The 27,400-nt window shown below is 47.2% G+C and overlaps 1 protein-coding gene across 3 annotated transcripts; it reads left to right on the top strand.

Annotated features, from left to right (window-relative positions):
- The first annotated feature begins 245 nt into the window (after positions 1–245).
- LOC102443686 (uncharacterized) lies at positions 246–27,308 on the top strand. 3 transcript variants are annotated; one of them, XM_075914979.1, is made up of 10 exons: positions 246–1,840; positions 4,795–5,506; positions 5,854–5,916; positions 9,449–9,551; positions 11,406–11,524; positions 14,634–14,735; positions 20,898–21,124; positions 23,141–23,204; positions 25,500–25,562; positions 27,111–27,308. In XM_075914979.1, the coding sequence occupies exons 2-10, from the start codon at positions 4,805–4,807 to the stop codon at positions 27,306–27,308; spliced, it is 1,641 nt and encodes a 546-aa protein (XP_075771094.1). In that variant the 5' UTR covers positions 246–1,840; positions 4,795–4,804. The 3 variants fall into 3 exon arrangements, with proteins under 3 accessions (XP_075771094.1, XP_075771020.1, XP_006130743.1); XM_075914905.1 differs by having other exon boundaries at positions 246–2,059; XM_006130681.3 differs by lacking the exon at positions 5,854–5,916 and having other exon boundaries at positions 246–2,059.
- The last annotated feature ends 92 nt before the right edge of the window (positions 27,309–27,400 follow it).

Genomic DNA, 27,400 nt, shown 5'->3' with positions numbered 1-27,400 from the left:
TTTTAATTGTTTTCAGTCTGAAAGCCATAAAAGTCTAACAGCTGGTAACGACTAGATTGTTAAAGATTTTTATTCAGAGCTTTGATGGTTGAAATACGGTATAAAAGAAAATGACAATTTTCACCCAAGTATGATTTTTATGCTTTTGGTGGTGTAGCTAGGGAGTGCTTTTCAGAGGAATAACTGTTTTACATTATTATGAGGCTTTTGGTGGGGTGTGGGGAACTCCCCTAGACCAATTTTGCTTAGGTTTGCCTGTTAAAAATACCTATGTGAAAAGGGACACTGTCACTGAAGAGAAGAAAGTTGTCTTGAAGATGTCATCTGTGGTTGATGAAGCATTCTGCAAACATGAATTTAGGGACAGAGGCAGGAATTTCCTGGAGATATGAGCTGTATCTCCCCTCTTCTTTCACTGGCAGATCAGACAGGCTTCTAGTAGTTCCAGGAGAATAAGGTAGACTGGAAACACAAAACCATCATGGCAGACATACTTGTAGATTTAGTTCTGGCATGGACTTACAGAAAGTATGTGATGAATGAATCTGTGAGCTATGATTGTGATCTCGCAAGCTGAGGCTTGTCAATTACTTGGATGAAGGGTTTCCAAAGAAAATCAAAGGTATTGGGGATTCAGTTCCTCTAAGATAGTCCTGAAACAATAACTTGATTTGGCTCTAGAAGTTCTTTGCTCCTGCGGGCACCATCTTTCATGGGAAGTACAAATGAAAAGTCTGACACTCGTCACATGGTGTCTCAATAAAACTAGATTTGCATTTGTGACATTTTTCCCATCATGAGAATCCTTTCACATCCTCCTGTGCATTTGAGGGAAGTCATGTGCATTTTCTCTATATTTGCTCATCTTGTCTGTAGGCATTTATATTGTATTTCTTGCTTTAGTAACTGAATGCTTTAACCAGTACTTGGAAACATTTCAGCTTTAAAAATTTGCTGATGATTCTGCAGAGCACATGTGGTTTTGATCAGGTAATTTGTATTCTTCCTAAGTATTAAGTACCTGTCACAAAAATGAAATAATGTTTTATTGCAGTTTACTGCAGGGCATAGATGCTATAAACAGTAGTATACTATTCTTTATCTCCTAATAACTGTAATTAAAATGGTTTTTTTCAGCGTTTGTTGTGTTTTGAAAATGGAGCCTGATTGGTCAGATCTGATAGAGTATGGCCCTTTTATGAGATGTAACCAAAATAGTTTGTTCATTTTGCTAGCACCAGGTATCTTATTGGAATGAAGAAATTCTATTGACCCTATAGATTATTAACCTGGGCCTGAAGCAGCTCATTTATATTGGTGAAATTCAGCTCCCTTCTGTCAGATTTACAGTGTTGTGCATTAAATCCACATTGACTCCATTTCATCCCTTCCCTATTTACTGCTGTGTGACTGTTAATGATGCTCCAGCTACAGCGGCTGTCAATGAAAATAAAGGGCACCACTCTCTCTTCCCCTGCTCGGGGAACTGGACTGCGACCAGAAGCTGGTGTGTGACGCACACGCAGGTAGGGAGGAGATGGGGGGGCGGTAAGGGCTTTCCCTTCCCTGCTTTTCCTGGGCCGGCCTCTAGGGGGCAGCCAGCAGCGAGCGGGCCGCCCCTCCCACCCCTTAAGAAATCACTGGTGCAGCGGCATGGCTGCTCGCCTCTGATTGGCTGGAGAGGTAGCCAGCCAAGCGGCCTGGAGCGGCTGGCCAATCAGCTGGCGACTAGCGTTGATCGTTCTGCCCAATGAAACCCCCAGGAGCGGCCGTTTGAAAGAGCGGCCGTTGGGCGCTGCGAGGTAGAAGCGGTTATAAGGACCGGGGCCGGCCGCGGCGGGTAAGGCGGCGGCGAGTGCTTCGGCGCGCGGGTCCTGCTCGGCAGCTGCGCCGGGGACTCCTGACGCCGCTTCTTCCCCCCACTCCCGGTTGCCTGAATTCGGATTAGGCGCTCCTGTGTAGACGCGCGCTGGGGTGATACTGGTTCTGTCGGGTCACCGGGCGCTGTGGGGGTTGGTGCCCGCGGGGCCTGGCGGTGGCACGTTCCCCGCTGCCTGAGGTGAGGCGGGGCGGGCGCTGCGCGGCAGGGAGAGGCCTCGTCCCGCTGCTGCGCGCTGCAGAGTAGATGGGGGAGGCGCCGCTTGGGTGCGTAGCCAGGCCCGCAGGGGACTTGCTGCCCGCGCCGCTGCCATCTACCCCTGCTAGCCGGGCATGTGCTTCCCGCACAAGTGTAGCCAGGCCCAGATCCAGGAGCAAGCGCCGGCTCAGTCCTGTGCTTTAGCCGCCAGGCTGCGCTGCCTCCTTTACTCTCCCCTTCCGGGGGCGGGGTGTGTGTGTTAAACCTGAGACCTGAGCTGACCAGTTCAAAGTGGATCAAAGACCAGTGTTAAACTGGTTGAGGTTCCCCTTTGCTCGGAACTTTCAGGGGTTTAACAGGACCGATTTTTAAATCAATTTTGCTAAACCACTAATGTTAAAACTGGTTTAACAGGACCATGGGTGAGCCAGCGTTTTCACCAAACTAATACTCAATTTACCCGTCTGCTGGTGCAGACCCTGGCTTGTCCTATTATTTCAGAGTCAAAGTCAAAGTAGTTACAGCAGAAATGGGCAAAGAGCCCTTTGCTGCCAAATCTAGCCTGCCAAGCCAATGGATCTGTCCCCTGGGTTCCCTGCTGTTCCCCCATCCCCAGGCCAGTGAGGGCCTAGGGGTGGGAGGGGAGCGCACAAACTCTCCCCTCCCCTGCAAGAGTGCCTGCAGCTAGTGCCTTTGGCCGGGGGAGAGGGGTTAGCTTTGCGTGCTCCCTGCCCCCAGGTCCATCAGGGCCTGGGAACTGGGAGTGCACAAAGTCTCTCGTGTCCTGTCTCCACCCTTCCAGGGGCGCAAAGCAGCTAGAGAGACACTGGCTGTTTTAAAACAGCCGGCTGTGTGTCTAGCCACCACACACTCTTGTGGGTGTCAGACTTCACACAGTGATTGGTCTGGGGGCAGGGAGAGTGTGTGTGGTCATCTCCTGCTAGGCACCAAGAGGGAACTGTTTTACAACAGCTGGTATTTCTTTCAAGGGATGGGGAGAGAGCACAATAAGTCGCCTGGCCTGGCCTCTTTCGCTGGAGGCCCTGCCTCTTCTGTTGGAGGCCCAGCACCAATTCAGAAATTTCTGAGGTGGTCCCCTTTTAAAAATTATTGCCTGCCTCTGAGTTAGTGATGCTGGGTTATTTATAAACAAACAAGACCTAAGGTTCATGCTTGTGGTGTCTCCACTAGTGAGTTTACTTGGTGGCTATACTGTAAAAAACATACACTGGAAACCTTACCCCAGTTCAGTCTCCTATGTTTCTGCCACCCAAATTGGATAACATCTTTTTTCCTTTAGCCTGAAACTTGCATTCACAGTGGAAGCCCAGATGTATGGGTTTTTTGTTCTTAATTTTTACTTTCTTTTGGAGGAGGCAGGAATTTTATAAAATCAAGGGAGACGTGGACTAAAATGTTTCATTTTAATTTTTTATTTTAACTCTCAAAGATGCCTTCTGTAGCTCAAACTTATTCAGCAGAAGTCTTCAATGTTGATGACTATAGCCTTTGACATGTCTGAAGTTGCATTGATCATGGCAATTTCCTGTGTAATTTATTGCAAGGTTACTTGCTCTCGCAGAGAATCCAGGAAGTCTGCAGCTCAGATTTTCTCAGGATCTTCAAGAGCAATTCTGCTCTGAAAATTGACTTTTAAAATGGCATAGAGAGGCTTCATGTTTGTTGATTCTCAATGACTCAATATAAAGTGCTTGTTTTATAAGCAACACCTTGATTTTTACGACTAGAAGTCATGCAAGTTCGTATTGGGGATTTAAAAGTAAAGGTGATTTTTCCTGGTTACCTCAATACCAAAACATTCTCGTCAGGATTTTGGCAATTGTAAATTCAGTAACAGTGACCAATAGGGATGTAAATGACCATGAAAATTGTTAACCAATTAAACAATATAACTGGTTAACTGTTGGCAGACAGAGCTGGAAGCTACCAGCCCACTTCAGGGTGGCCAGGCCCGGGATTCTACCAGCCTGTCAAGGCCAACTCAGGATGGCTGGGGCTCTGGTGCAGCTGGGATGGGGTCCTGCTGTCCCTCTCAGGCTAGCTGGGACTGGGTTCCACCACTCCTGCTTGGCTGAGGCTGGGGTCCTGCCTGGGTTCTTCTGGGCTGCTCTGGCTATGACCTTGCCTGCCAGCGCCACCTAGCTGGAGTCAGGGCTTGCCATTCCTGGTGGGTCACTCCACTGTGGCTGCATTCCTGCTATTCTAGTGCAGGTGACGCAGCCAGCTCTGCTCCAGCTTGGCTTGGTTGGCCATCCAACTGGTTACCCAGTTTAAACACTAACTGGTTTAAACTGTTAACCTTTTACATCCCTTGTGACCAAGGCCACAATGTTAACTGGTTTAAATGGTTAACCTTTTACATCCCTAATGACCAAGGCCACAATTCTGCTGATGATTAGTGAGCCAGAAGACAGTCCAACTTTTACGCTATTGTAATGGCTCTGCAGGGCTAACAGTGCTGAAAAGCAATAGACTTTAGTCATTTATGTAAATAGATTTGATTCTGAATACACAAGTAGAATTCCACTTTTGAATAAGAAAGTGGCATTTTATTGAATAGAACCATACTTTAGATGGACCTTTGTCTCAAGTTATATGAAAATAATTTATAGTTTTTTTTTCTTCGGATATTATAAAGACTCTTTCCTGTTATGGAGGCCAAAGAAAATTAACTTTTTTCTTCACATTTTCCTTAGTCTATATGAGATGCTTTTTACAACTGGGAGAAGAATGGAGACAAGGGAATTAGATGCAAGTTTCTTTAAAACTGCCCTGAATAAAGATGAAGCTGAAAATATTCTCAGTGAAATTAGTAATCTTAGCATGACTGAGAGAGAGAATGGCAAATACAAGAAAAAATCTGAAATCAAATATGAAAGCCTTTGTCCAGTTCCTCAGAATGTTCTCTGTCTTGGTCTGAAAACTCCAAGAAGTGCTTCAGGGATCCTACAACTGTTGCCATCTGAAGCAACTGATTTTGTGGGAGAAGAACATTACTCTTTGAAAAAAATTCCTGAATTAGGAGAATGGAGTATAACAACTTTCAAAGACCATATTATTCCCACAGGAAGAGAACTTCCTCGTACCCCTAATTATGTAAATCAACAAGGGAAATTTTTATTAGAAGCTTTAAAGGACCATATGGTACTGAATGAGAGACATCCAACAGATGTAATTGAACCTAGTCGTTCAGAATGTGATGCATTTCAATTACAAGTTGATGCTGATCTGTTAGAGAAGCTTTTGAAGGCGGAGACTTCTGTAAAGACTCGTGCTTCAGATACATGGGTTTACCCCAGGAGAAAATTTTCCATTTGCCAACATACGCAGCAGCCGGATGACAAACACAACACCACTGACATTCTAGAAAATGGCAAAGAAGTGGCATCACCTATTGTTGAGGATGAGGTAAGATATTTTTCAGTTGTTTTAGAGCTGATATTGTGTTTTATGCAAATACACTTGACCCTCCATGCTCCAGGTGTCCCTAATCTGGGAACACCTCTGGCATGGAATAGGGTGTAAAATCCTGTTTAATTGGCTAACTGGTTAAACATAGTGTTTAACCAGTTAAAGGACGCTGCTGAGGTGAAAAACACACATCCTACCTAGCCAAGCACCCTGGCTTGCTGCAGACAGAGGCTGCTCAGCCATGCCAGTGGAGCAGCCCCAGTCTGTGGCAGGCCAGGGTGCCCCACAGGTAGGGCAGTACAGTGACTCATTTCCCCTGTGGCTTTTCCCCTCTGCTCCCATAGTGGCAGGAGGTGGTGTTTGGGAGCAGCATGGAGCTGTGTGTCCCCCAAGGAGCAGGGTACCAGGTAAGCACCCTCTCCTCATCTTGCTCATGCGCAGACTCAGATCCCACAGCACCCTCCCTGGCCTGGCAAAATCTTCAGTCCAGCATACCTTGTTTCCTAGGGTTGCCAGAGTAAAGAGATTTTAGTGTAATGATTTTATAAAATTATTTATGTACGATTTTAACTGTCATAAACATGCAAACTTTTTTGGGAAAAAAGACCAGTAGTTCTGCAAACATGTGGGCATGTCTATTGAAAATAAGGATGTTAAAATGCAATACAATTATTGTATTGACTATATGATTAGTTGATAAGCGCCTCTGCAGAGCCACAGCTCTGGTAGCTCCAGAGGAGCCGACTCAAGCTGGAACTGAGCAGTCCTGGCTTGTGTCAGCTCCAGAGTCACCCATGCTGCAACTCTGCATTTTAAATATAATAAGAGCCACTGGGCTCTTACTGCATTTAAAATACAGAGGCACAGCGATCAGTGTGAGCTGGGACTGTTGGGTGCCGAAGCAGCCCCTGTTTGGGGTCGCTGTGAACAGGGGTTGCTTGGCGGCAACAGCCCCTGGCCATGGGGCCCAGCTCCCTGCTGGGACCCCTGCAGACAGAGTCAGCAGGAGGTGAGGCAGGCGGCACACCGAGATGGTGCTGGGGGGAACCAGCTTTTGAGTTGGCTCCCCCTTGCTTCCTGCAGCACTTCTGCTTTTGAAATGAGCCTCGGGGCTCTTGTACATTTCAGCAGAAGCGCCTGCAGTGGGAACTAGCGTGAACAGGGACTGAAGCAGCCCCCGCTTACGTCGTTTCCCGCTGTGCCTCTGCCTACCCTGCTCCCTGCAGAGTTGGTGCACTGGCTCCTACTCTTCCCCTCCCCTCCTCCCCCCTTACTGTCTATCTTGGATAGAGGCAGCAAGGGGCGGGGGGAAGCAACTAGTCAAATGGACTGTCTGATAAGCATTTGCTTATTGAATAGTTGACTAGTCGCTTACATCCCTAGTTGAAAATGCTGTTAGTTACATTTTCAGTGACGTGTGAAATTTGACAATACAACACTGATACCCTACCTTAGTTTTTGCAGATCAATTTTATCAGTGCCAGAGATTAGTTGTTTTCTTCTTCGCTAATAAATTAAAAACCTGGTGAGAGAGGAAGAGCTCTACTAATTCTAAAACCTCTTGAAGGCATGGGGTGAGATTATCTCAAGATGCACTTAGAAGCTTCTGAAAACCCCAGTAGGTGTCTAACTTCCACTAATTTGTTACACACCTAAGCTGGTTAAAAACTTCAGAAAATCCCACATAAAATATCTTGGAAAATCAGGTCCATGGTGATGTGAAATAATCTATCAATTGATTAGCTAACACTACTTTTGTTTAGTCAGTTTTAAATGCAAAATATGTTTTGATAATATGTTGCTTACATATTTAGCATTAGGAAATTGTATTTAATAAAATAATTTTAAAATGTTTACTTGCATATAGCTGGATTTTAATTAAATTCCAAGTTCTAAACCTCCTGCACTTTTGACATAAATCACTTGTAAAAATTATGTAAATTTTAATATTAATATTAATCTGAACAAATGAAAGTTGTACTATAGAATTGCTTAAATAAAATATGTATGTTTTTAGATACAGTAAAACTCTGATGTGCCGGACCATCAGATGCCAGACCTCCTGATGGTCCGGCACTATCAGGAACCCAGAAGTGCTCCGGGCAGCCGGACCATTGGAGCTGCTCTGCCCCCAGCTTCCCCGATTCAGCCGCTGCTAAAACTGACCAGCGGCTGAATCGGGGAAGCCGGGGGTAGAGCAGCTGGGGCTGCCAGGTTGGTCCCGTAACGCTGCCCCTCGGGGCTGCGGGACCAACCCGGCAGCACCCCAGCTGCTCTGCCCCAGGCGTCCTGATTCAGCCTCTGCTGAAACTGACCAGCGGCTGACTCCAGGAAGCCTGGGGCAGAGCAGCTTTGCTTCGGGCTTCCTGGAGTCAGCCGCTGATCAGTATCAGCAGCAGCTGACTTGGGGACACCTGGGGCAGAGCAGCTGGGGTGCTGCCGGGTTGGTCCAGTAGCGCCGAGGAGCAGCGTTGTGAGACCAACCCGGCAGCACCCCAGCTGCTCTGTCCCAGGCGTCCCCAACAGCAGCTGGGGTGCTGCCGGGTTGGTCTCGTCGCGCCAAGGGTCGGCGCTACCGGACCAACCCGGCAGCACTCCAGCTGCTCTGCTGCAGGCGTCCCCGATTCAGCCGCTGCTGAAACTGACCAGCAGTGCCTGAATCAGGAACGCCTGGGGCAGAGCCGGACTATCGGAAGGGGGAACTATGAGGGGTCTGGGGTGGCATCCCCCCCACCCCAGACCCTTCATGCCCCCCCCCCCTTCCGATAGTCCAGCAAATCTGATAATCTGGCACCCCCTGGGTCCTAAAGGTGCCGGATTATCGGAAGTTTACTGTAGATAGAGCATCTTCCTGGTTAGCAAGAAGAACCAAATTTAGTGGAAAGTGTATATTTAGTTATAAATCAACATCTTTTAATGGTTATCAAACAGTTGAGAGTGAACATTTTCTTTAAAATCGATTATTTGACGCACTCTGATTGTGGCCCTCTCCCCTTGTGGCCCCTAGGTCAGCCAGGCAAATTGCCTGGCCCATACTGCCCTGGACGGGATCTGGGCAATGCCCAGTAAGTCTTCTAGTAGTCTTAGAGATAGGAATAGGAAGATTTTTAAAAAAATAGATTGTTTGAAGTCCACACTGTAGTTTTTTTAGGAATTTGTTGCATAGTTAGGTTCTGATCCTGAATTTGGCTTGCACAGGCAGATCTTTGTGACCATGTGGAGATACAGTTACTTGAATAGGATTTTTTGTGGACAGATTGCCCTGATGAAATCTGTAGAGTGTAAATATCTGCCTTCATGAGTCCAGTTTCAGGAAAGACAGCTACAGGTAGTAGTTTAGTTGTTTAGAAAGTGCATGTTGTTTTTTCACAAATGCCTCTAAAATTCATTGCAAAGCCAAGCAAAAGTCCCAGATGACCATTTTAAGAAGAGCTCTTAAAAGACAAACTCCTAAAATAATTCACAAGGAAAAAGTGAGGTTTTCCAGGAATAAACTTACTACTAAGGTATTTAAAGCTATTATCTGCTTTCTACAGCCCATTTTGACTAATCCAAGAGCCTGTCTATACACAGATTGCTACAGCTGCAGCAGTTTTAATGCTTCAGTGTAGATGCTATCTACAGCAATAGGAGAGGTTACCTCCTGGAGAAATGGTAGCTAGGTTGACAAGAAAATTCTCCCATCAACCTAGAGTTGTCTGTTCCATGCTGTTGGCTTAACCGCATCGCTTAGAGATATACCATCAACCTAGTTTTCCAGTATAGACCAGGCTTTATGTAGAAAGGATTGAATGCTCAGTCACTTGTATATTGAATCCCTGTATATAGAACCTGCTCCTGAATTCTATCCTCCTGTTCAACAGCTATTGTACAAAGAAGCTTATATTCTTTATGTAGCCTCTTTTTGGTTTACTAATAGTAAACATCTGCCCTTTACAGCGAAATTTACATGAACAAATTGAACCGCTGCAAGATTGTCCGGTACCAAAGTGTTTCACTACTACTTCAACAAACAGGAGAATAAGTGAGATACCAGTTCAAGGCATGTACTGGTTTTGTTATCTTTATAGAGAGCATTTTGTTTAAAATATGCTTGTCCATTAGTTTGCTTCTGAATGTGTTCCTAATGTGTTCCTAAATATATCACAATTCATGTGCAAGTTTAGGATGGGTGTGAAGACTTTAGTAGTACAGGTTGAACCCCTCTAGTCCAGAACTTTCTGGTCTGGAAAAATCTGTTATCAGGAATTATTTTATTTATCTGGATGTCCACTTTTCATAAGTGTGGCCAAGTTTCTCCCGGTCCCATACAATTTGTCTACAGCCACTAGGCCTAGCTCTGCATTCTGTGCTGTTAATTATCTCTAATTTACCCCAAATGTCCTCTAACAAACCTCGTAGCATTGGAAATGTTGCTAGACAACATTGACCTTTCATGGTCTGAAAAATTCTCTTGTTTGAAACTGCTTGGGTGCTGAACTAAAGTTTCAATCGGTACCATTGCAAATAAAATCTATTGCTCGTTCTATATTTATCTAATTTTAACAGTGCCTATTTTCATAGTTATAAGGTAATTTATTTAGGTTACTGTCATCAGAAGGGCTCAACAAAGCATTGAATCTACTTGCCCGTGGTGAGTAGATTTCAGCTGAGCGCCCCGCCCCGTTTGTTTTTGGCGCACGCATGTGCAAGGCCCATATTGCGCATGCGCAGTGCGGGGCTGGCGAGTGGCTTTTTCTGCCATTCATCAAGCCCTGGTCATCAGCATACCTTGTTTTTTAGTAATGTTTGTTCTAACATCTAGAACCAGAAAAAATTCAAAACAAAATCTAGCTAAATCAATTCACCAAGCGCTGGACTAAGTAGATGACTTTAATTCTCCTTTGTCATTCCGAGGCCTTGTATATGAATCTCTGGGAAAAGTGCTAACATGCAGTCCCCATTTTCTGATTTTTGCTTTTTTTTTTTTTTTTTTTTTTTTTTTAAATGGACCACACTTCCACAGAGGAGACACCTTTCCCTGCATGGTAGCTATGCCTAGTGCTTCTTCAGTAATGGCAGTCACCCGCTGTGCAGCGTCCCACCAAGCCCATGTATTTTCACATTCTTGCAACACTTATTATTATAGAAGTTGGAGAACAGAAGACATGAGTTCTGTCTTCTTTCCTCACAGCTTCTTGTCAGTTTCTTCACAATATATTTTGTATTGCTGTCCAGCCTTATTTAAAATGACTTGCAGGGCTTCCAACACTTCCCAAGGAGACAAGTCCATGGCTTAATAGATGTTGTTAGAAGCATTTTCCTGTTTGCAGTTTTTCTACTTAACTTTGATTCTATTTATCATGCTAGAGCATCGCTATTAAACTTGAAGTTCTGCTTCCTCTCACTTTCAGAAAGTTATGACACTGAAAATATTTCTGACTTTGTGTCTTATTTGTTTAAAGCTTTTTAATGATTGATCACGGCAGCTTCTAAAAGAGGTGTCTGATACAGGCAGCACTGGTTTGTTTGTTTTTGTTTTGTTTTTATTGCGGCTTTAAAGATTAGCAGGAGATCTTCATTTAAAATTCCCTGTACAGTGTTTTTCCCAGTACCGTCCTCTGTAGCGTCTCATAAGTTATTAGAAAGGAAGTCCTTGCTTTGCTTATCGAATACAAAGCAGACAGCTTCTTTCCTGTTTTTACCATGCTAATAAGTGACTTTTTGCTCACCTCATAATTGTCAGAGCATTTTAAGAGCTAAATCTTTATTCCTATTAAAACTGATGCTAAATAACTCCCATTGACGATAGTGGCACTGGATCTATCCTGAGATTTGGAGCATATACAGATACTTGGCAGTAATGAGCCTCTATTTCAGCTTCTAGTTCCTTGAACTGTTTTTCTGTTTTGATTAGGGTTGAATGAGATGAATGTATCAATGATGATTAACAGAATAAAAGACTACCAATGCACTAAAGAAGATATAGAATTCCTTCGATACATGAAAAATAGAGAACAAGCACAGAAATTGAAGGTAAGGCTGTCTGTCTTTTAGTCTCCATCTTAAAATGTAAGGATCACAAAAATCCGTTTAGTCATCTCTCTTCCACTCCCTCACCCCCACATAGACTAGGAAGAGGGCACTTAGAACTATTGGTCACTTTGTAACAGTGCAAGTTCTCTAATAAGAAACCAAATTCTAAATCTCTGGTATCACTTTGCTGCCACAAAGTTGTGCACTTCTTTTGAGTTATTGTACATATGTATTCCACTCTTGGTGTGCTCTCCTACACAGTTATTGAGATTTTTCCCCTTTGGGCAGCTCATTTGTCCTCTGATGACATGTATCCCTGCATTTGTGAGGGTGAGGGGGGGTTAGCTTTCAAATTCAGTCCAGATTGTTAATATCTAATAACAGTTTGTAATTTGTGTGAAATAAGTTTAGTCTAGCCAGTAGTCAAGTAGCTCAAAACTGTGTCCTGGTACTGATTTTACTCCTAGGGGAATTCTGCATGTGCAATGCAGAATTTGCGTAAAATTTCATGTTTTGTCTGCAGAATTGGGGTTGCAGAGCCACTGGCCATCCTAATGGGGATAGAGTCTGTGCTCACTCTGGCTGACCAGCTTGACCCTCATTTGCCTGGGGATGGGAGTGGACCTGGGAGATCTGACTCTGGCAAAGGGCGAGGAAGGCCAGGGCCATGCCCAGTCCCTTCTGTCAGGAAAAAGTATACAGAGAAGAGCCTATAGCTGGGCTCGAGAGGTAGGGGACATCTGTCTGGGTCAGGGAGTCCCTCACAGCCCTCTCTAGCACCCTCAACTGGATATGAGTTGTCTTAGAGGTTTCATTAAGTGTCTGCTCCTGAGTGAATCATTTTTGTTTTCTGCATTGACAGCATACTTGCTGATAGGCATTTTGAAATACATTGAGAAAATAATTAAAACTGGTGTGATATTGTGTTATTTTGGCAAATAAAATACACAGAATTTTGCAGAATTTTAAAATAATGTGCAGAATTAAGTTTTTGGTGCAGAATTTCTCTGGTAGTATAATTTGTACCCTTTTTAGTAGTCTGAGAGACCAAAGATTAAATGGGCATCCTTTTATCCATGCGTGTTCAGAGCTGAAGCAAACTAGCAGGGCAGCTGGGGACATTTGCACTGCTAGTGCTCTATCTGTAATGGAGGTCTCCAGAGCTGTCAGTCTAGTAAGTTTGGGAAAGAGCATAACTAACTTACTTTTTATAAATTTCTTGATCAATGTCTCCAGGATTGACATTATAGTACAGTATGAACCTACTGGCTTAGTATGGTCATAATTAGGGCTAATGTTTTCTGGAAATTGCTACTATTGCTGTGGGGGTACAGGCAGTCCCCGAGTTACGCGGATCTGACTTATGTCGGATCTGCAGTTACGAACGGGGCCCTCCCTCTCCCTGGTCTCCAGCAGACCAGGGAGAGGAAGCAAAGCGGCGGAACATGCGGGCAACGGACAGCCCAGACGCGTCTGGGCTGGCCGCGTGCTCCGCGGCTTTGCTCTGCTTTGCTCCCCGTCCCCCTGGTCTGCAGACCAGGGGGACGGGGAGCAAAGCGGCAGAACACACGGGCAGCGGACAGCCCAGGGGAGCAAAGCAGAGCAAAGCCGCGGAGCACGCGGCCAGCCCAGACGTGTCTGGGCTGTCCGCTGCCCGCGTGTTCTGCCGCTTTGCTCCCCGTCCCCCTGGTCTGCAGACCAGGGGGATGGGGAGCAAAGGAGAGCAAAGCCGCGGAGCCTGAGGGCAGCAGGACAGCCACGGCGCGTCTGTGCTGTCCCACTGCCCCCGTGCTCCGCGGTTTTGCTCCGGACGCCTGTGGTACAGCAGCTGGGGCGCTGCCGGTTGGTCCCGTAGCGCAGCTCTGGTCACTACTGGACCAACCCAGCAGCACCCCAGCTGCTCTGCCCCAGGCGTCCCCAAGTCAGCCGCTGCTGAAACTGACCAGTGGCTGACTACAGGAAGCCCCTGCCCCGGGCTTCCTGGAATCAGCCGCTGATCAGTTTCAGCAGCAGCTGACTTGGGGATGCCTGGGGTTCTTAAGTTGAATCTGTATGTAAGTCAGAACTGGCATCCAGATTCAGCCGCTGTTGAAACTGATCAGTTTCAGCAGTGGCTGAATCTGGACGCCAGTTCCGACTTACATACAGATTCAACTTAAGAACAAACCTATAGTCCCTATCTTGTACGTAACCCGGGGACTGCCTGTATTTTAAAAAAATGCTGATCAGAGGGTGGGCAGAGCACACAGGGTCACTGACCTCCAGATCTCTGCCTGGAGACACCTAGCTCATCACCAAGGTGCAGGGCAGATCTGATGCATGGGTGGAGCATGCAGTCTCATGCCCTAACTCATTCCCCAATTTCTGCTTAGACATCAGGGCGGAGGCTGGAGGCTGGCTGGCTGTTTGACCTTGTTGCCATCTTTTCCCCTTCACATACATTCCTGGGCTTGACACAACTGCCGTGGAGTTTCTTGTTGGCAATGGAGTGCCAGGCTTCCTCACTACGGTGCAGAGCAGATAGTACTTTTACTGACTTTTGGCAGCATCTACTGCACTTTTTTGGTTCATGCAGCTTGCTCCGGCTCCTGCTTCCAGCACACAGCTGGTCTAGGTTTTCAGTGCCAGCATCTATTAAAATCACTTGGGAACCTAATGATCTGAAAAGCTATGAAGTTGAAATATAATACAACAGGTCATTTTCTCTGTAACAATATAGTATTGTGTTTGTACGGTAACACAGAAATAAAGCTTGCAACTTACATGGCTTAATAAAAACAGATATTGGCCATCCTAGGGTGAGAGATGCTGATGAATAGCTCTGTAAATGTGTGTAACAGTAAAAGCAAAGTTATGTGCAATACAGACTGGTAAGCAACCAGCTCCAATATTTTATCTGATTTTTAACTTTACACAGTGGCTTGGGGTTTGTTTGTTTGTTTGTTTGTTTGTTTTTAAATGAATCACAAATGTTTTTAGTAAAAAGTTTGTTTTATTTTTGTATACTCCAGATTATTTTTTATTTTTATTAACTGGAAATGCTTTGTATTTATATACAGTACTTAAATAACTTTTGTATGTGATACTAAGATCCAAACTGCTTTTGCAGGCAAAATATTTACATCTACAAAAGGAACTAATCAGTGTGGTTCAGACAAAGGAGCTGCTCCTGGCACAGCGAAAGAAAGTGCACGAAGAGATTGTACATATGGTAACTGACCAATTCTGTATAAGCTATGATGCATGATTAATACTGCCAAGTTTTGTTTCCTTTCTTCAGTTCAAGTAATAGTTTTTATATTGATTGGATAGGTCTTGTGGTTTAATGTTCTATATAGGGAGAGGGATAGCTCAGTGGTTTGAGCATTGGCCTACTAAACCCAAGGTTGTGAGCTCAATCCTTGAGGGGACCATTTAGAGATCTGGGGCAAATCTGTCAGGGATGGTACTTGGTCCTGCTGTGAGGGCAGGGGACTGGACTTGATGACCCCACAAGGTCCCTTCCAGTTCTGTGAGATGGTATATCTCCATATATCATCTTATTATTATTGTATTGCTAGAGTATCTTCCTGTGAGTGCATAGGGTGGGAGTTCCTTGTGGTGCTAAACAGCAACTTATAGAAAATGAGCAATAACTTGTTTGCCTGCTCTCTAGTGTGCCTATGTTTGTTTGAAGGACCTAAAAGGAGTTGTGGTTGTGAGTGAAGGTGGTTTAAACCTTCATATGAAGAATGCTTGTGTAGGTGTGCTATGATCGTTGTATTTCATAAGTTATTGTGTTGGATCAGAACTTCGATGTGGAAGATCTAAAAATACCCAGATAGTGCAGGAAGTAGTCTTACTGATTCAGAAGTGTCACGCTTCTAAATTAGTTGCTACTGAACCAATGGCAAAGCATGGTGCTAGACACCTTTATGCTGCTGCAGATCTTGCTTTTAAGATGACATCTTCTAATAAACACCTGATCATTTGTAGTTTTTAGAAGTATGAGTGTTTAATAGCGTTTACCATCTGTTAACCAAGTATATGTGCATTCTAACATATGAAACCTGCTGATTTGTGCAATAAATGTGTTTTTTCCTGTTAATGAAACACTGCATTCTTCTTCGAGTGCTTGCTCATGTCCATTCTGATTAGGTGTACGTGCGCCGCGTGCACGGATTCCGGAGCTTTTTTCCCTTAGCAGTATCCATAGGGCCAGCAGGGAGCCCCCTGGAGTGGTGCCGGTATACCGGTGCAGGGCCCCGCACCGTACTATGCGCCATCTGCGGTGCCACAGCAGGTGCCCCGCACGGCACCGACGCTGATGCCTCTCCCGGCACCGATCCCTGCTTACACCTTGGGAGCGCAGCAGCAGGGTGCGGCGCCGCTGCACATGACGGCACCGGAGGGTTATGTACCGGCCTATCAGATGCAGCTGGGCAGGGTACCGCCGCAGCAAGGACCTCCACTCATGCCCCCACCAGCACTGCGTGCGGTGCACAGGGGTAAGCCACCAGCCATGGCAGCCCAGGGAAGGGTGCAGGCTTCATCGGCCCCTCCCTGGTCAGCATCAGAGTACTCTTCAAAGTCGGAGGCCGAGTTGGTGGCATTGGCCAGGTCTTCATATAGGTCATGGCCCCGTCATAGGTTCCGCTTATCGGTCAGATCATCTCACTGGGAGCCGGCGGACCAGTGGCAGGGGCAACCCCAGTGGGCTTTCTGGACGCCCTGGGCATACCATTAGGCCCAGGGGCCTCCCCCTACGGGGCCAGCAGCGGGGTCGTCCCGAAGGAGTAGCACCCCGTCTGCCACCCCCTTGACAGCCCCCCCCCCGCCTGGAGACAGCTTGTCTATGGTGGTGATGCCAAGACCCCCGGTTATTGGTAGGGGCAGGGGGCTATGTCCCAGCCGGGCTCAACTTATGTGGAAATCTCTGCCCAGGGGGAACCAGGGGCACAGATAGCTGAGGAAGAGGCAATTCCCTCAAGGGAGTTCTCGTCCTCTTCACCAGACGAGGCCCTGGCTGACCCCGTGCCCCAGCCCCCATCGATGGACTCCAGGGCGCACCAGGAGCTGCTCCGAAGGCTGGCGGTCAATCTTGCGGTCCAGCACAAGGAGGTTCACGAGGACCTGGATCCTATGGTGGACATCATAGCGGCAGCGGGCCCTGGTCGAGTGGCGCTCCTGCTGAATAAAATGGTGGACAAGCTGTCTAAAACTCTGTGGCAGACGCCGGCTTTTATTGCACCGACCCGGAAGGGTGTCGAGAGAAGGTACTGTGTACTCCAGGAGGGGCACGAGCATCTTTTTACCCACCCAGCTCCGGGATCCATAGTGGTTCAGGCCGCTGGGCAGAAGGAGCGCCAAGGGCCTCCAGGTCCTACTCTGAAGGCGAAGGAGCCTAGGAGATTGGACCTACTTGGCCGGAAGGCCTACACCACGGGGGGCCTCCAGGTGCATATAGCTAACCAGCAACTGATGCTGGGGCGTTATGCTTTTAACACATGGGTGTCTATGCAGAAATTTGCCAGCCAGCTTCCTCCCGAATCCCGCCAGGAATTCGGGGCCCTGACGGAAGAGGGACAAGCAGTGGCGCGTACTTCTCTCCAGGCGGCCTTGGACGCAGCTGATTCGGCAGCCCGCACTATGGCCACAGGGGTTGTTATGAGGCGTAGTGCCTGGCTGCAGGTGTCTGGCATCCCACCCGAGGTGCAGACCACCATTCAGGACCTACCCTTTGAGGGGCCGGCCTTGTTTTCAGAGCAGAGTGATTCCAAGCTGCGTAGCTTGAAGGACTTAAGAGCGACCCTGAAGTCACTAGGGATACATACCCCGGCGCCTCAGAGGCGCTCTTTCCAGACTAGACTCTACCCTAGAAGGGGGCAAAACAATGATGGGGTCACAGGAGAGGCCGCAAAAATAGCCGCCCTGACCTCTTCAGAGGCAGGCGTAGGGGCCCTCGGTCAGACTCCGAGAGAGGCTCAGGTCCGTCACCCGGTCACCAAACTTAAGCCCTCATTTTGAAGGGCAGAGTACCAGTAGCGCCTATCTGTCCACCCTTTGGGGACCATCTTTCCCTCTTTTACCAGGAATGGTTAAAGATCATGTCGGACCGTTGGGTCCTAGATCTGGTGAAGCAGGGATATACTATCCCCTTCCTTTCCTACCCTGCCTCCCACCCCCCCATCCCCTTCCCTTTCAGGGACCCCTCTCACGAGACACTCCTTCAGCAGGAGGTGTCCAACCTGTTGACGCTAGGGGCCATAGAAAGAGTGCCCCCAGACGTAAGGGGAAAGGGTTTCTACTCCCACTACTTCCTAGTACCCAAGGCGAAAGGGGGTATGCGTCCCATACTAGACCTCCGAAACCTGAACACCCTTTATAAGGAAGACAAAGTTCAGGATGGTGATGCTAGACTGCATCATCCCATCGCTCAGAAAGGGGGACTGGTATGCTGCTCTTGTTTTAAAGGATGCGTACTTCCACATTTCAATTTTTCCAAGTCACAGAAAATTCCTACAGTTCACGGTGGGACAGGACCACTTCCAGTTTACGGTCCTCCGTTTTAGACTATGTACAGCCCCGAGAGTCTTTACCAAATGTATGATGGTGGTAGCCGCGTTTCTGCGGCGGCACAGGGTCCAAGTGTTCCCATACCTGGACGACTGGCTCATAAGGGGCAAGTCTCGAGAACAGGTGTTGGATCATGTCTCAAGGGCCAGGGTTTTGTTCGAGTGTCTCGGCCTCCTCATAAACGAGGCCAAATCACTGCTAGAGCCCACGCAAGTCATAGACTTTGTGGGGGCCCATCTGGACTCGCCTTTGGGCAAGGCGTCCCTACCGAGAGACAGATTTATGACCATTCGCTCTCGGGTAGAGGGGCTGCAGGAGTTCCCGACTACTACAGCGAGGACCTGCATGAGGCTCCTAGGCCACATGGCAGCGGGCACTTACGTGGTCCAACACGCCAGGCTGCGTATGCGCCCATTGCAGGGGTGGCTCAAGGTAGCGCACAACCCCTTGAGGTCGCCGCTAGACGAGGTAGTGACTATCCCTCAGGACATTCTTCGTTCGCTGGACTGGTGGAAGGATGAGGGCATGGTGTGTGCGGGGGTCCGATTCACCAAACCGTCCCTGTCAGTGCAGCTGGTCATGGACGCTTCGGACGTGGGATGGGGCGCTCACCTGGGCAACCTCAGGACGCAAGGTACGTGGCCAACAGAGGAGGCTCACCTCCATATAAATATCAAGGAGCTGCGGGCGGTCAGGCTGGCCTGCAGGGCGTTCCTTCCCCACTTACAGAACAGAGTGGTGGCGGTGCTGACAGACAACACTACAGCCATGTTCTATATCAACAAGCAGGGTGGGGCGTGTTCCTCTCCCCTGTGCCAGGAAGCCCTAGATCTATGGGAACTGTGTATCCCACGGTATTTTCCTGGAGGCATCTCACCTTCCGGGAACCAGGAACGGGCTAGCGGAGAGGCTCAGCCATTCGATCCAGGCGCACGAGTGGGTGCTACGGTGGGATGTACTTCACGGGGTCTTCCAAAGGTGGGGGTTTCCCCGCCTGGACCTGTTTGCAACTCTGAGCAATGCCAAGTGCAGGGAGTTCTGTTCGTACATGGGGCACGGTCTGGGCTCTCGGGGAGATGCACTGCAGGTCAGCTGGCCCAGGGGCCTACTCTATGCCTTCCCCCCCATTCCCTCTGATCCACGACGCACTCCTCGGAGTGCAGAGGTTCAGGGCCCGGATCATCCTGATAGCGCCAGTATGGCCTCAACAGTACTGGTTCACCAGCCTGGTGGATCTGACTGTAGAGAGCCTGCTCAGGCTACCCCAGTGCCAGATCTAATCACTCAGAGCTGCGAGGCCGGGGTGACACTCCACCTGAGCCTTCCATCTCTCCACCTAGCAGCGTGGCTCCTCAGTGGCTCCCAGTGTCGGAGCGAGCCTGCTCCAGAGGAGTCCAGGAGGTCCTCTTAGAAAGCAGAAAGCCGTCCACTAGAGCCCTTTATAAGGCTAAGTGGAAGAGGTTTACTTCTTGGCTGGAGGGCAGGACGCTCGCTCCAGGTGAAGGGGCGGTTCCGACTGTCCTGGAATTCCTTCTCCACCTGTGGAAACAGGGCCTGGCTACAGCCTCCCTAAGGGTGTACCTGGTGGCCATAGCGGCCTTCCACGCCGGGGGGGCCAAAGGTCTATCTTTGCCAATCCGTTGGTTAAAAGATTTCTAAAGGGAGTCAACAGGATGATGCCATATGAGAGACCTCCGGTACTGGCTTGGGACCTTAACCTGGTCCTGACTGCCCTTATGAAGCCCCTGTTCGAGCCCCTGGCTTCATGCTCTTTGATACATCTGTCCTATAAGGTAGCTTTCCTCGTGGCCATTACCTCGGCCAGGTGGGTGTCAGAGATTAGGGATCTCACCTCAGAACCACCTTACACGGTGTTTTTTAAAGATAAGGTGAGGTTGCGTCCACACCCGGGGTTTCTTCCCAAGGTGGTCTCGCACTTCCACATGTCCCAAGATATTTACCTGCCAGTGTTTTACCCCAAGCCACACGCGTCGCCCAGGGAACAGGCTCTGCACTGCCTGGATGTTAGGAGGGCGTTGGCTTTTTATATAGATAGGACACAAGAGTTTCATAAGTCAACTCAATTGTTTACTTCAGTGGCAGAAAGGATGTGTGGTCAGCCAGTCTCAGCGCAGCGTATATCCTTGTGGATTACTTCCTGCATTCAACTGTGCTACGAGGGCGCGGGTAGACCACTGCCGCGCATAACAGCACATTCCACTAGAGCCCAGGCAACGTCGGCGGCGTTCCTGGCCTGCGTGCCAATCTTGGAAATCTGCAGGGCAGCAACCTGGTCATCGGTGCACACCTTTGCAGAGCATTATGCAATCACGCATCTGGCCAGGGAGGATGCTGCCATCGGGACGGCAGTTCTGTGTTCTGCAGAATAATAAAATAGTAGTTAGTCACCTTCCGACCCCGCCTCCGGAGGGGGGACATGGCTGGGGACTCGCTTAATCAGAATGGACATGAGCAAGCACTCGAAGAAGAAGAAGAAGAGGTTACTTACCTCGTAACTGTAGTTCTTCGAGATGTGATGCTCATGTCCATTCTGCATCCCACCCACCTCCCCGTGTCGGAAGGAGCCGGCAAGAAGGAACTGAGGGGGTGGGAGGGCCAGCAGGGGTATATATGCACTGGTATACTGGCGCCACTCCAGGGGGCTCCCTGCTGGCCCTATGGATACTGCTAAGGGAAAAAAGCTCCGGAATCCATGCACGCGGCGCGCGTACACCTAATCAGAATGGACATGAGCAACACATCTCGAAGAACTACAGTTACGAGGTAAGTAACCTCTTCTTTTCTGTCTTTACTTTAGAAAGCCTCTTATGATAGAACAGTCGAACTTGGAAGAGCATTCCTGGGTAAGAGAACGGATCCTGACGCTGTTGAAAAGTTGCCACCAAAAGCTGTGCTTGGGCAACTGAATCCTGTGAAACTGCAGCTTACCCAACAGAAGGAGAAGGCTGAACTTCAGGCACTACAAAAAGAGCTAAAGATGCTAAAACATTCCCTTGCCCAGTTGCCTCAGAAACAGGAAATAAGGTAGAAGAAACCAGTAGGTTTAGAGGTTTTTTTGGAGGGGAGGGAGGTTGAAAATCTTTTTCTAATTAATACACTTAATTGCAACTTCATAGTGTTTAAACATACCATGACTAAAGTAGGACTGTGGAATAAACGTAAGCTACAGCTTCCCTTCCTCCCTCAACCCCTCTCCTCTCCCAGTTTGAGGACTCGGAAGCCTAATGTAAGAAAGCTGTGCTTGGGCAACTGAATCCTCAGGCTCCATTCAGAATAGAATGGCACTGTATTTACATAAGACTTTTTTTTTGCCAGTAACTCAAATAACTGGGTGGGTAGGGGGAGAGAATGCATGTAGTCGGTAGTATTAACCGATGATAACTTATCCCCTGAAAACTTAGCTTTGCTGCCAGAGGGAAACCTCCCTTGGAGCAGAGTGAGCAGCTCTTGCCTAACCAGTTCCCAGCGAGGAAGTTCACTGACCTGCAGCAGCGAAGTCACCTTCCCCAGGACTTTAGTGTAACTGACACCATTAACCATTGTTTAAACATTTAGTTTGCGCTCTAACATCCCTTGTTTAAAAGCCATCCTTATATATAATACAAGTGCAAGCTGGGTTTTGTGTCTCAGGCTGGATTGTTGAATTACATTAAAGGGATGCAGAGAAGAAACTAAGTGTGGTGGACTTATTACCATGTATGTAGCGCATTCTGCGGGAGTAGAAAAGTTGAGCTGTGAGAAACTTTCTATAAATATATATTCTGGCAAGCATGGGGCTCATTTGTGCAGTTCCTAAGCTATCTGTGTTGATATTGGGTTAACTGCATACTGAATAGATGTCTAAATGCTGCACTCTAGTTAGGGATGTTAAGTGTGTAATTCGTTAATCGTATAGTTGACAAAAGTGTTGACGACAAGCACTCAGTCCCAGCTTGTGCCGGGTTCTGGGAGCTACCCTCACTGTGGTTCTGCACTGAAAGTATTGTAGGAGCTGCGGTAGCTCCTGGAGTCGGTGCCAGCCAGGACTGAGTTGGGCTACTGGTCAGCCCTCTAAAAAAAAATTTACTGGGGGGGGGATGCATGTATTGGGGTAGTGTTAACTGTTTAATTGACCACACTATTACATCCCAAATTCCAATTGGCTGGATGTTCCCTACACTTTGTCCATTCAGCTGTACAGAGAGGGAGGGCAACAAGTGTTAGCATATGCCTTATATGGGAAGATAAGAAATGTCACAAATACAAAACATCAGGGTCCAAATTGTGGGTGCATGCAAAAGTTGCTGTGAACAAGTCCCACTGATTTCACTGTGTCAGAAGAGGTTCCCCAGTTGTTAAGCCCTTGAAAAGTCTAATTTCACTGCATTTCAGTTAATGTGCATATTTCAAATCATGCTCTCAAGGCTCCATTCAGAATAGAATGGCACTGTATTTATTTAAGACTTTTGCCAGTAACTCGAATAACCAGCATTTGAACTGATTTGAGTTCCATGCCCAATGCTAATTGGAATTACACCTATTTAAAAGTGAATATGATCCTTATGCACAGGGCTCAACAAATAGTGTAATCTATTCGCTTGTTGCGAGTAGATTACACCCAGGAAGAGCCGGCGCGGAGCGATCTGCGCATGCGCAGAACCGCGCGGCTGGCGAGTGGGGCTTACCGCCGCTCGGCGTGCATAACTCCTCAGTGGTGGCAAGCATACTGAGGTACAAGCATGCAGAGCCTATCTGAGAATACTGATGGCACTAAATGGTCTTTTGAACTGTATCTAAGAAGCAGTTTGCTGCATTGATTTCATTGTGGCTTAAAACCACCTATATTTTTCGAACAACCCTTCTTTGAAGAAGTCACTTCTTTGAAGGATTTAACATAACCTCATGCAAATTCTTAAATTAACTAAATATTCCCCTTTCGTCCCTGTCCTCTGGCCTGTTGACACCAATTTATTAAAAAGGCTGTAATTCCATAAAGGAGTTCTGATGACCATCAGAATTAGAGAGCATACTAAGGACACTTTTAATGTGTGTGTTTTCCAGGCTGGAAAGAGGGTTTTGTAAACAACGGATACAGGAAGCAGAACACAGCGTACAGCAAGCACAAGTATGTTCCATTATCTTTGTTGCCATTATCTTCAGAAATAACCTCTCCTCCTAATAATTCCCATGGCTTTCTAGAGTACAGTATACAGACTTGTAAAGAAATAGTATCTGGGATACAAGTTCAGCAGATAAAATGGTTTGCAGCATAAGATGATGGAAGGGCTATGGGAGTACAGAAAAAAGTGTGTTTATGGAAAAAAGACAATGAGGCCTGGTCCATTGAAAGTAGGTGATTTGTAGTAAGTGGTGGTGGCGGCATGATAAAGGTGCAGAGATTGAAGCCCAATTTCCCCACTCACTATTACAAAGCTTGCAGGTTAAGATTACTTACTTTTGTAAAGCAGGGGTGCGGGAACGGTAAAATTGCTTATTACAAATAGAGCCTGTGCACGTTTTTTATGGAGCTTTCATGAATTTTCTGGTTAAAAAATAAAGATTATGCTTTAGTAGCTCAGGCAGCTGCAGCACCTTCAGTTTAGTTTATGGGGGAGCCTCAGCCTAGAAATACAAAGGAAGGACATGAGGCTGATCATGTTGACAAGAAAAACTAAGCTGTACACATCCAAACATTTGGACTGTTTACGGATCGGTAGCAAATTTGGTTGACTTTTTTTTCCTTCCATGTGAAAAACCTTTTTGCTCATCTCTAGAGATAAGTAAACTAGAAGTGCAGAACTTTTGTAGCCTGGAACTGTGCTGTAAGCATTTCCTTTAAGGCCCTGGTCACCAACCCGTCAATTGTGAGGCGTTTGGGGGCCCTCCCCATCTTTTCCCACCCCCAAGAAGCCCCACTACCTACCTCCAGCGACAATGGAGATGGTGCCAGCTTCCTGCGGGGTGGATGGAAGTCCTGCAGCTGCGCGCCACTTCCGGAGCTTCTGGAAGTGTGCTGGCTGTTCCCCTCCCCTAGGTTTGTGTGGCGTGCCGGAAACTTGGGTGGGGGGGCAGAGTCAACAGAGGAGGCACATACTGGGGCTTCCCTGCTTGGGCGGGGGATGAGGGGGGGAAATCCTGGGAGGAGGCAGGTGCGGGGGGTGCCCTGTCCCCTGTTCCCACTGGCACCCTGTCCCCTCTCCCCATCCCCCACTGGCACCCTGCCCCTGTCCCTACTAGCACCCTTACCCAGTACCATGTCCCTTCCTCCCACCAGCACAGTTGGGGCCATATTAGTGAGGCTTGGCAGTTTTTTGGTGGCGTGGTTTTTTTTTTTTTGTTTGTTTTTGTTTTTGCATCTCGCATGTATAGCCTCCAAATGACTCTTCTTTGGGTCAGTGACCCCTGACTCAAAACAGGTTCCCTGCCTTTCTCATAAAGACAACGTAGAAACTTTTTTGTTTGACACTGTATTTTATTTAAAAATGAAGCCTGGCCAACAAACCCTCAATTGGGGGCCAAGCCCCCATCTGGCCACAGCCTCATAACACTCCTGGGCACACGTGCACACACCCTAGATCTGAGCCCATCATACACTGCACCCCCCTGCCCCGAGCCTCTCACATCCACAAGCCTGTGGCTTGCTTAGTACACCAACCCTCCTCAGCCTGGAGCCTCCACCCCCACAAGTGTCCCCTTCTCCTGCATCCAAATTTCCTCCCAGACCTTATACCTCACCCCTTCCCGCACCCAAATCCCTCATTCCCATCCCAGGGCCCACACATTCTGTCTCAACACGGCTAGAGTGCAGGAGTTTTTCCAGGATTCCAGAGAGATCATGGAAAAACTCTTCTAAATCCAGGGATGCATTTGTTCTTCCACTTGTTTTAGTGGAAGAGCAAACATGGTCTTTCGGTAACCCCTGTATTCCTTGTTCCACAAGGAATAAGGGGGCTTCTGAAAGAAGGGTTTTTTCTGACATTTGGTCCAGTCTAGACAGGCCAAATATTGGAAAAAACCTCTTCTTACAGAAGAATCTAAAAAAAAAAAAAAAAGCAGCAGTGTAGAGTGCTTAAGGGCTGGGGATAGCAAGTGATGGAGAGGAGAAGAATAGCGAGGGCAGGGCAGGGTCTTGGGGGAAGGATGGGATGGTAGATCTTGGCTTGTTCTGACATGTAAAAAGGTTGGAGACCACTTCTTTAAGGTGCCCTCCTATTTGATTTTCAGTGACTGTAGAGGATAACAAGAAATGTATGTACAGTGTGGCTTCTCCATCATTTTCACAGGCATTGGGGAGCAGATACGAAATTCCAGTACATATTATGCCCTGCACCATTTGCAGGGGCTGCTGTACTCTGTCCATGGGATTAGCCATCTATAATTCACTTAATAGCTATTGCATTTAATCTTTATTTTCTACCAGGAAGATGTGGAGCATCTGAAATGCAAAATTGAAGCAGCAAGGTCAAAACTAGCAGAAGTTCAGGTCAGTCATGAATGTGGGTGCAGTGTTTTGGAGGAGGTGGGGCTGTGGCACACTCTAAATGCTTGGCTTCCACTGTGCAGAAATAGTAACTATAGTCCTGAGCTTTTTTTTGTTGTTCAGCTGCCCATACTAGAGATGTTAAATATCATCAGTTAATTGAATAGTTGATTAACCTCATGAATTCTTATCAGTTACTTGACTATTCTGTAGTCCCTGGGGCTGGGGCTGGCAGCTCCTAAGGAGCTCCCTGCCAGGTGGGAGCTGGTCTGTGAAGGGAGCCAGTGGCAGCAGTGCAGGGTGGTAGTAGCCCAGTGGGTGGGGGGACTGAGCTCCCAGACCTGATGCAAGCTGAAATGGAGTCAGGCTGCCTGCCCACCTGGCTCCTAATACACTGCAGAGCTGCAGCAGGGGTAGGTTCTGGACCTGGTGCAAGCCAGCACTGAGTTGGGCTGCTGGCCAGCATGCTTAAAAAATTTACTTTAGGGGGGAGGAGAGAAGGCATGTAGTCTATACACTTTTGTTTATCAGTTAATTAACTACATTATTACATTCCCCTCTTCCCCTGCATGTCACCTGGCAGGATATTATTCCCATTGAGACTTTTATGGCTGTCCTTGACAGATTGACCTATATATATTCCATGATCAATCTTAGCTTGGCTATGTAGCATGAGAGAACTACGGTTCCTAAATGTATTTTTAAGTGATGTTAAAGTGTTACGTAAATGTGTAACTGCTGAAAGGGGGAAGGCAGGCAGGAGCTGGTGTGCATGGGAAGGGGCTTTTAAGTCAGTTCTCTACATGTATTCTCCCCCTCCCCTCCCCCCCGCAGGCTGATACAGAGGCAGCAGGGGGAGAGGGGAAAGGCACTGTGTATAACGTACACATTAACTGATGAGCCTAGGCTCATCAGTTAAACTGTAAACAGTTACTTTCACATCCCTAGTCCCAATATTCAGTATTTTATACATTCCCTTATACTAATATAGAGACTTAATTACAAAGTAATTGTTAAATTTCAAGGAGGATTGCTTTGAAGTGGCAGCAGGTTCACTATCCTACTACCTTCACTCCTCTGTATCAGCCCTCCTCCCCCAATCTGTTCAACATAGTAAGAGATTAAGGTTAGGTTGAAAGTGCACATAGAATTACTAACATTAACACCCTTGAACAGTCTGTATGGTGGCTGTGTAGTCATGATTACTGTTCCCTCTGACTTTTTCCATGCATGTGCAGAATAAATGTTATGTGCACTGAGGCATATGCAGATTTTCTCCACTAATAGAAACACATGCTGCTGGCAGTTGTGGGTACTCCACTGATGAGCTAGATGGCATTTGAATCTTTCCAGTGTGGTCAATGCAGTACTCAGTTCAAAGAAAAACCTGACCAACTATTGAAACCTTGGTTATCAGTGTCATAGCTGCTGCCCCCAAGGCAGCTTTGAAACACCAGGCATTTTTTTAAAACTTATGGCTGAGGGAAAATATGAATAGCCTCTACATCTAATTTTAGTTAATATGTTTGTATTTAACTTTTTGCCTTTTAGGTACAGCTCTGTAACACAAGAGTTGAAATAGAGAAGTGGCACACTTTAAAAGAGAAGACTACTGTTTCTCAGGTGCTGGAAAATGTCCAAGGTTTTGACAATGATTATCTTAAGAGAAGACTTAACAGACTCTTGCGAAGAACAGATATATTTTTAGAAAGGGAAAAAATTATCAAAAGACTTGGTCTTTTGGAATGAGTCTGCATCAAATCTCAGATGACTAGGTCGACTCAGCTTTTAAGGCTGGCAGTATACGTGCATTTTTCTCCACGTTATATAATCTGTTTACT

The sequence above is a fragment of the Pelodiscus sinensis genome, chromosome 1, assembly GCF_049634645.1.
Source record: "Pelodiscus sinensis isolate JC-2024 chromosome 1, ASM4963464v1, whole genome shotgun sequence".
Classification (NCBI taxonomy): Eukaryota; Metazoa; Chordata; order Testudines; family Trionychidae; genus Pelodiscus; species Pelodiscus sinensis.
The sequence above is the reverse complement of the archived record's forward strand: the minus strand, read 5'-3'. Positions and strand labels throughout refer to the sequence as shown.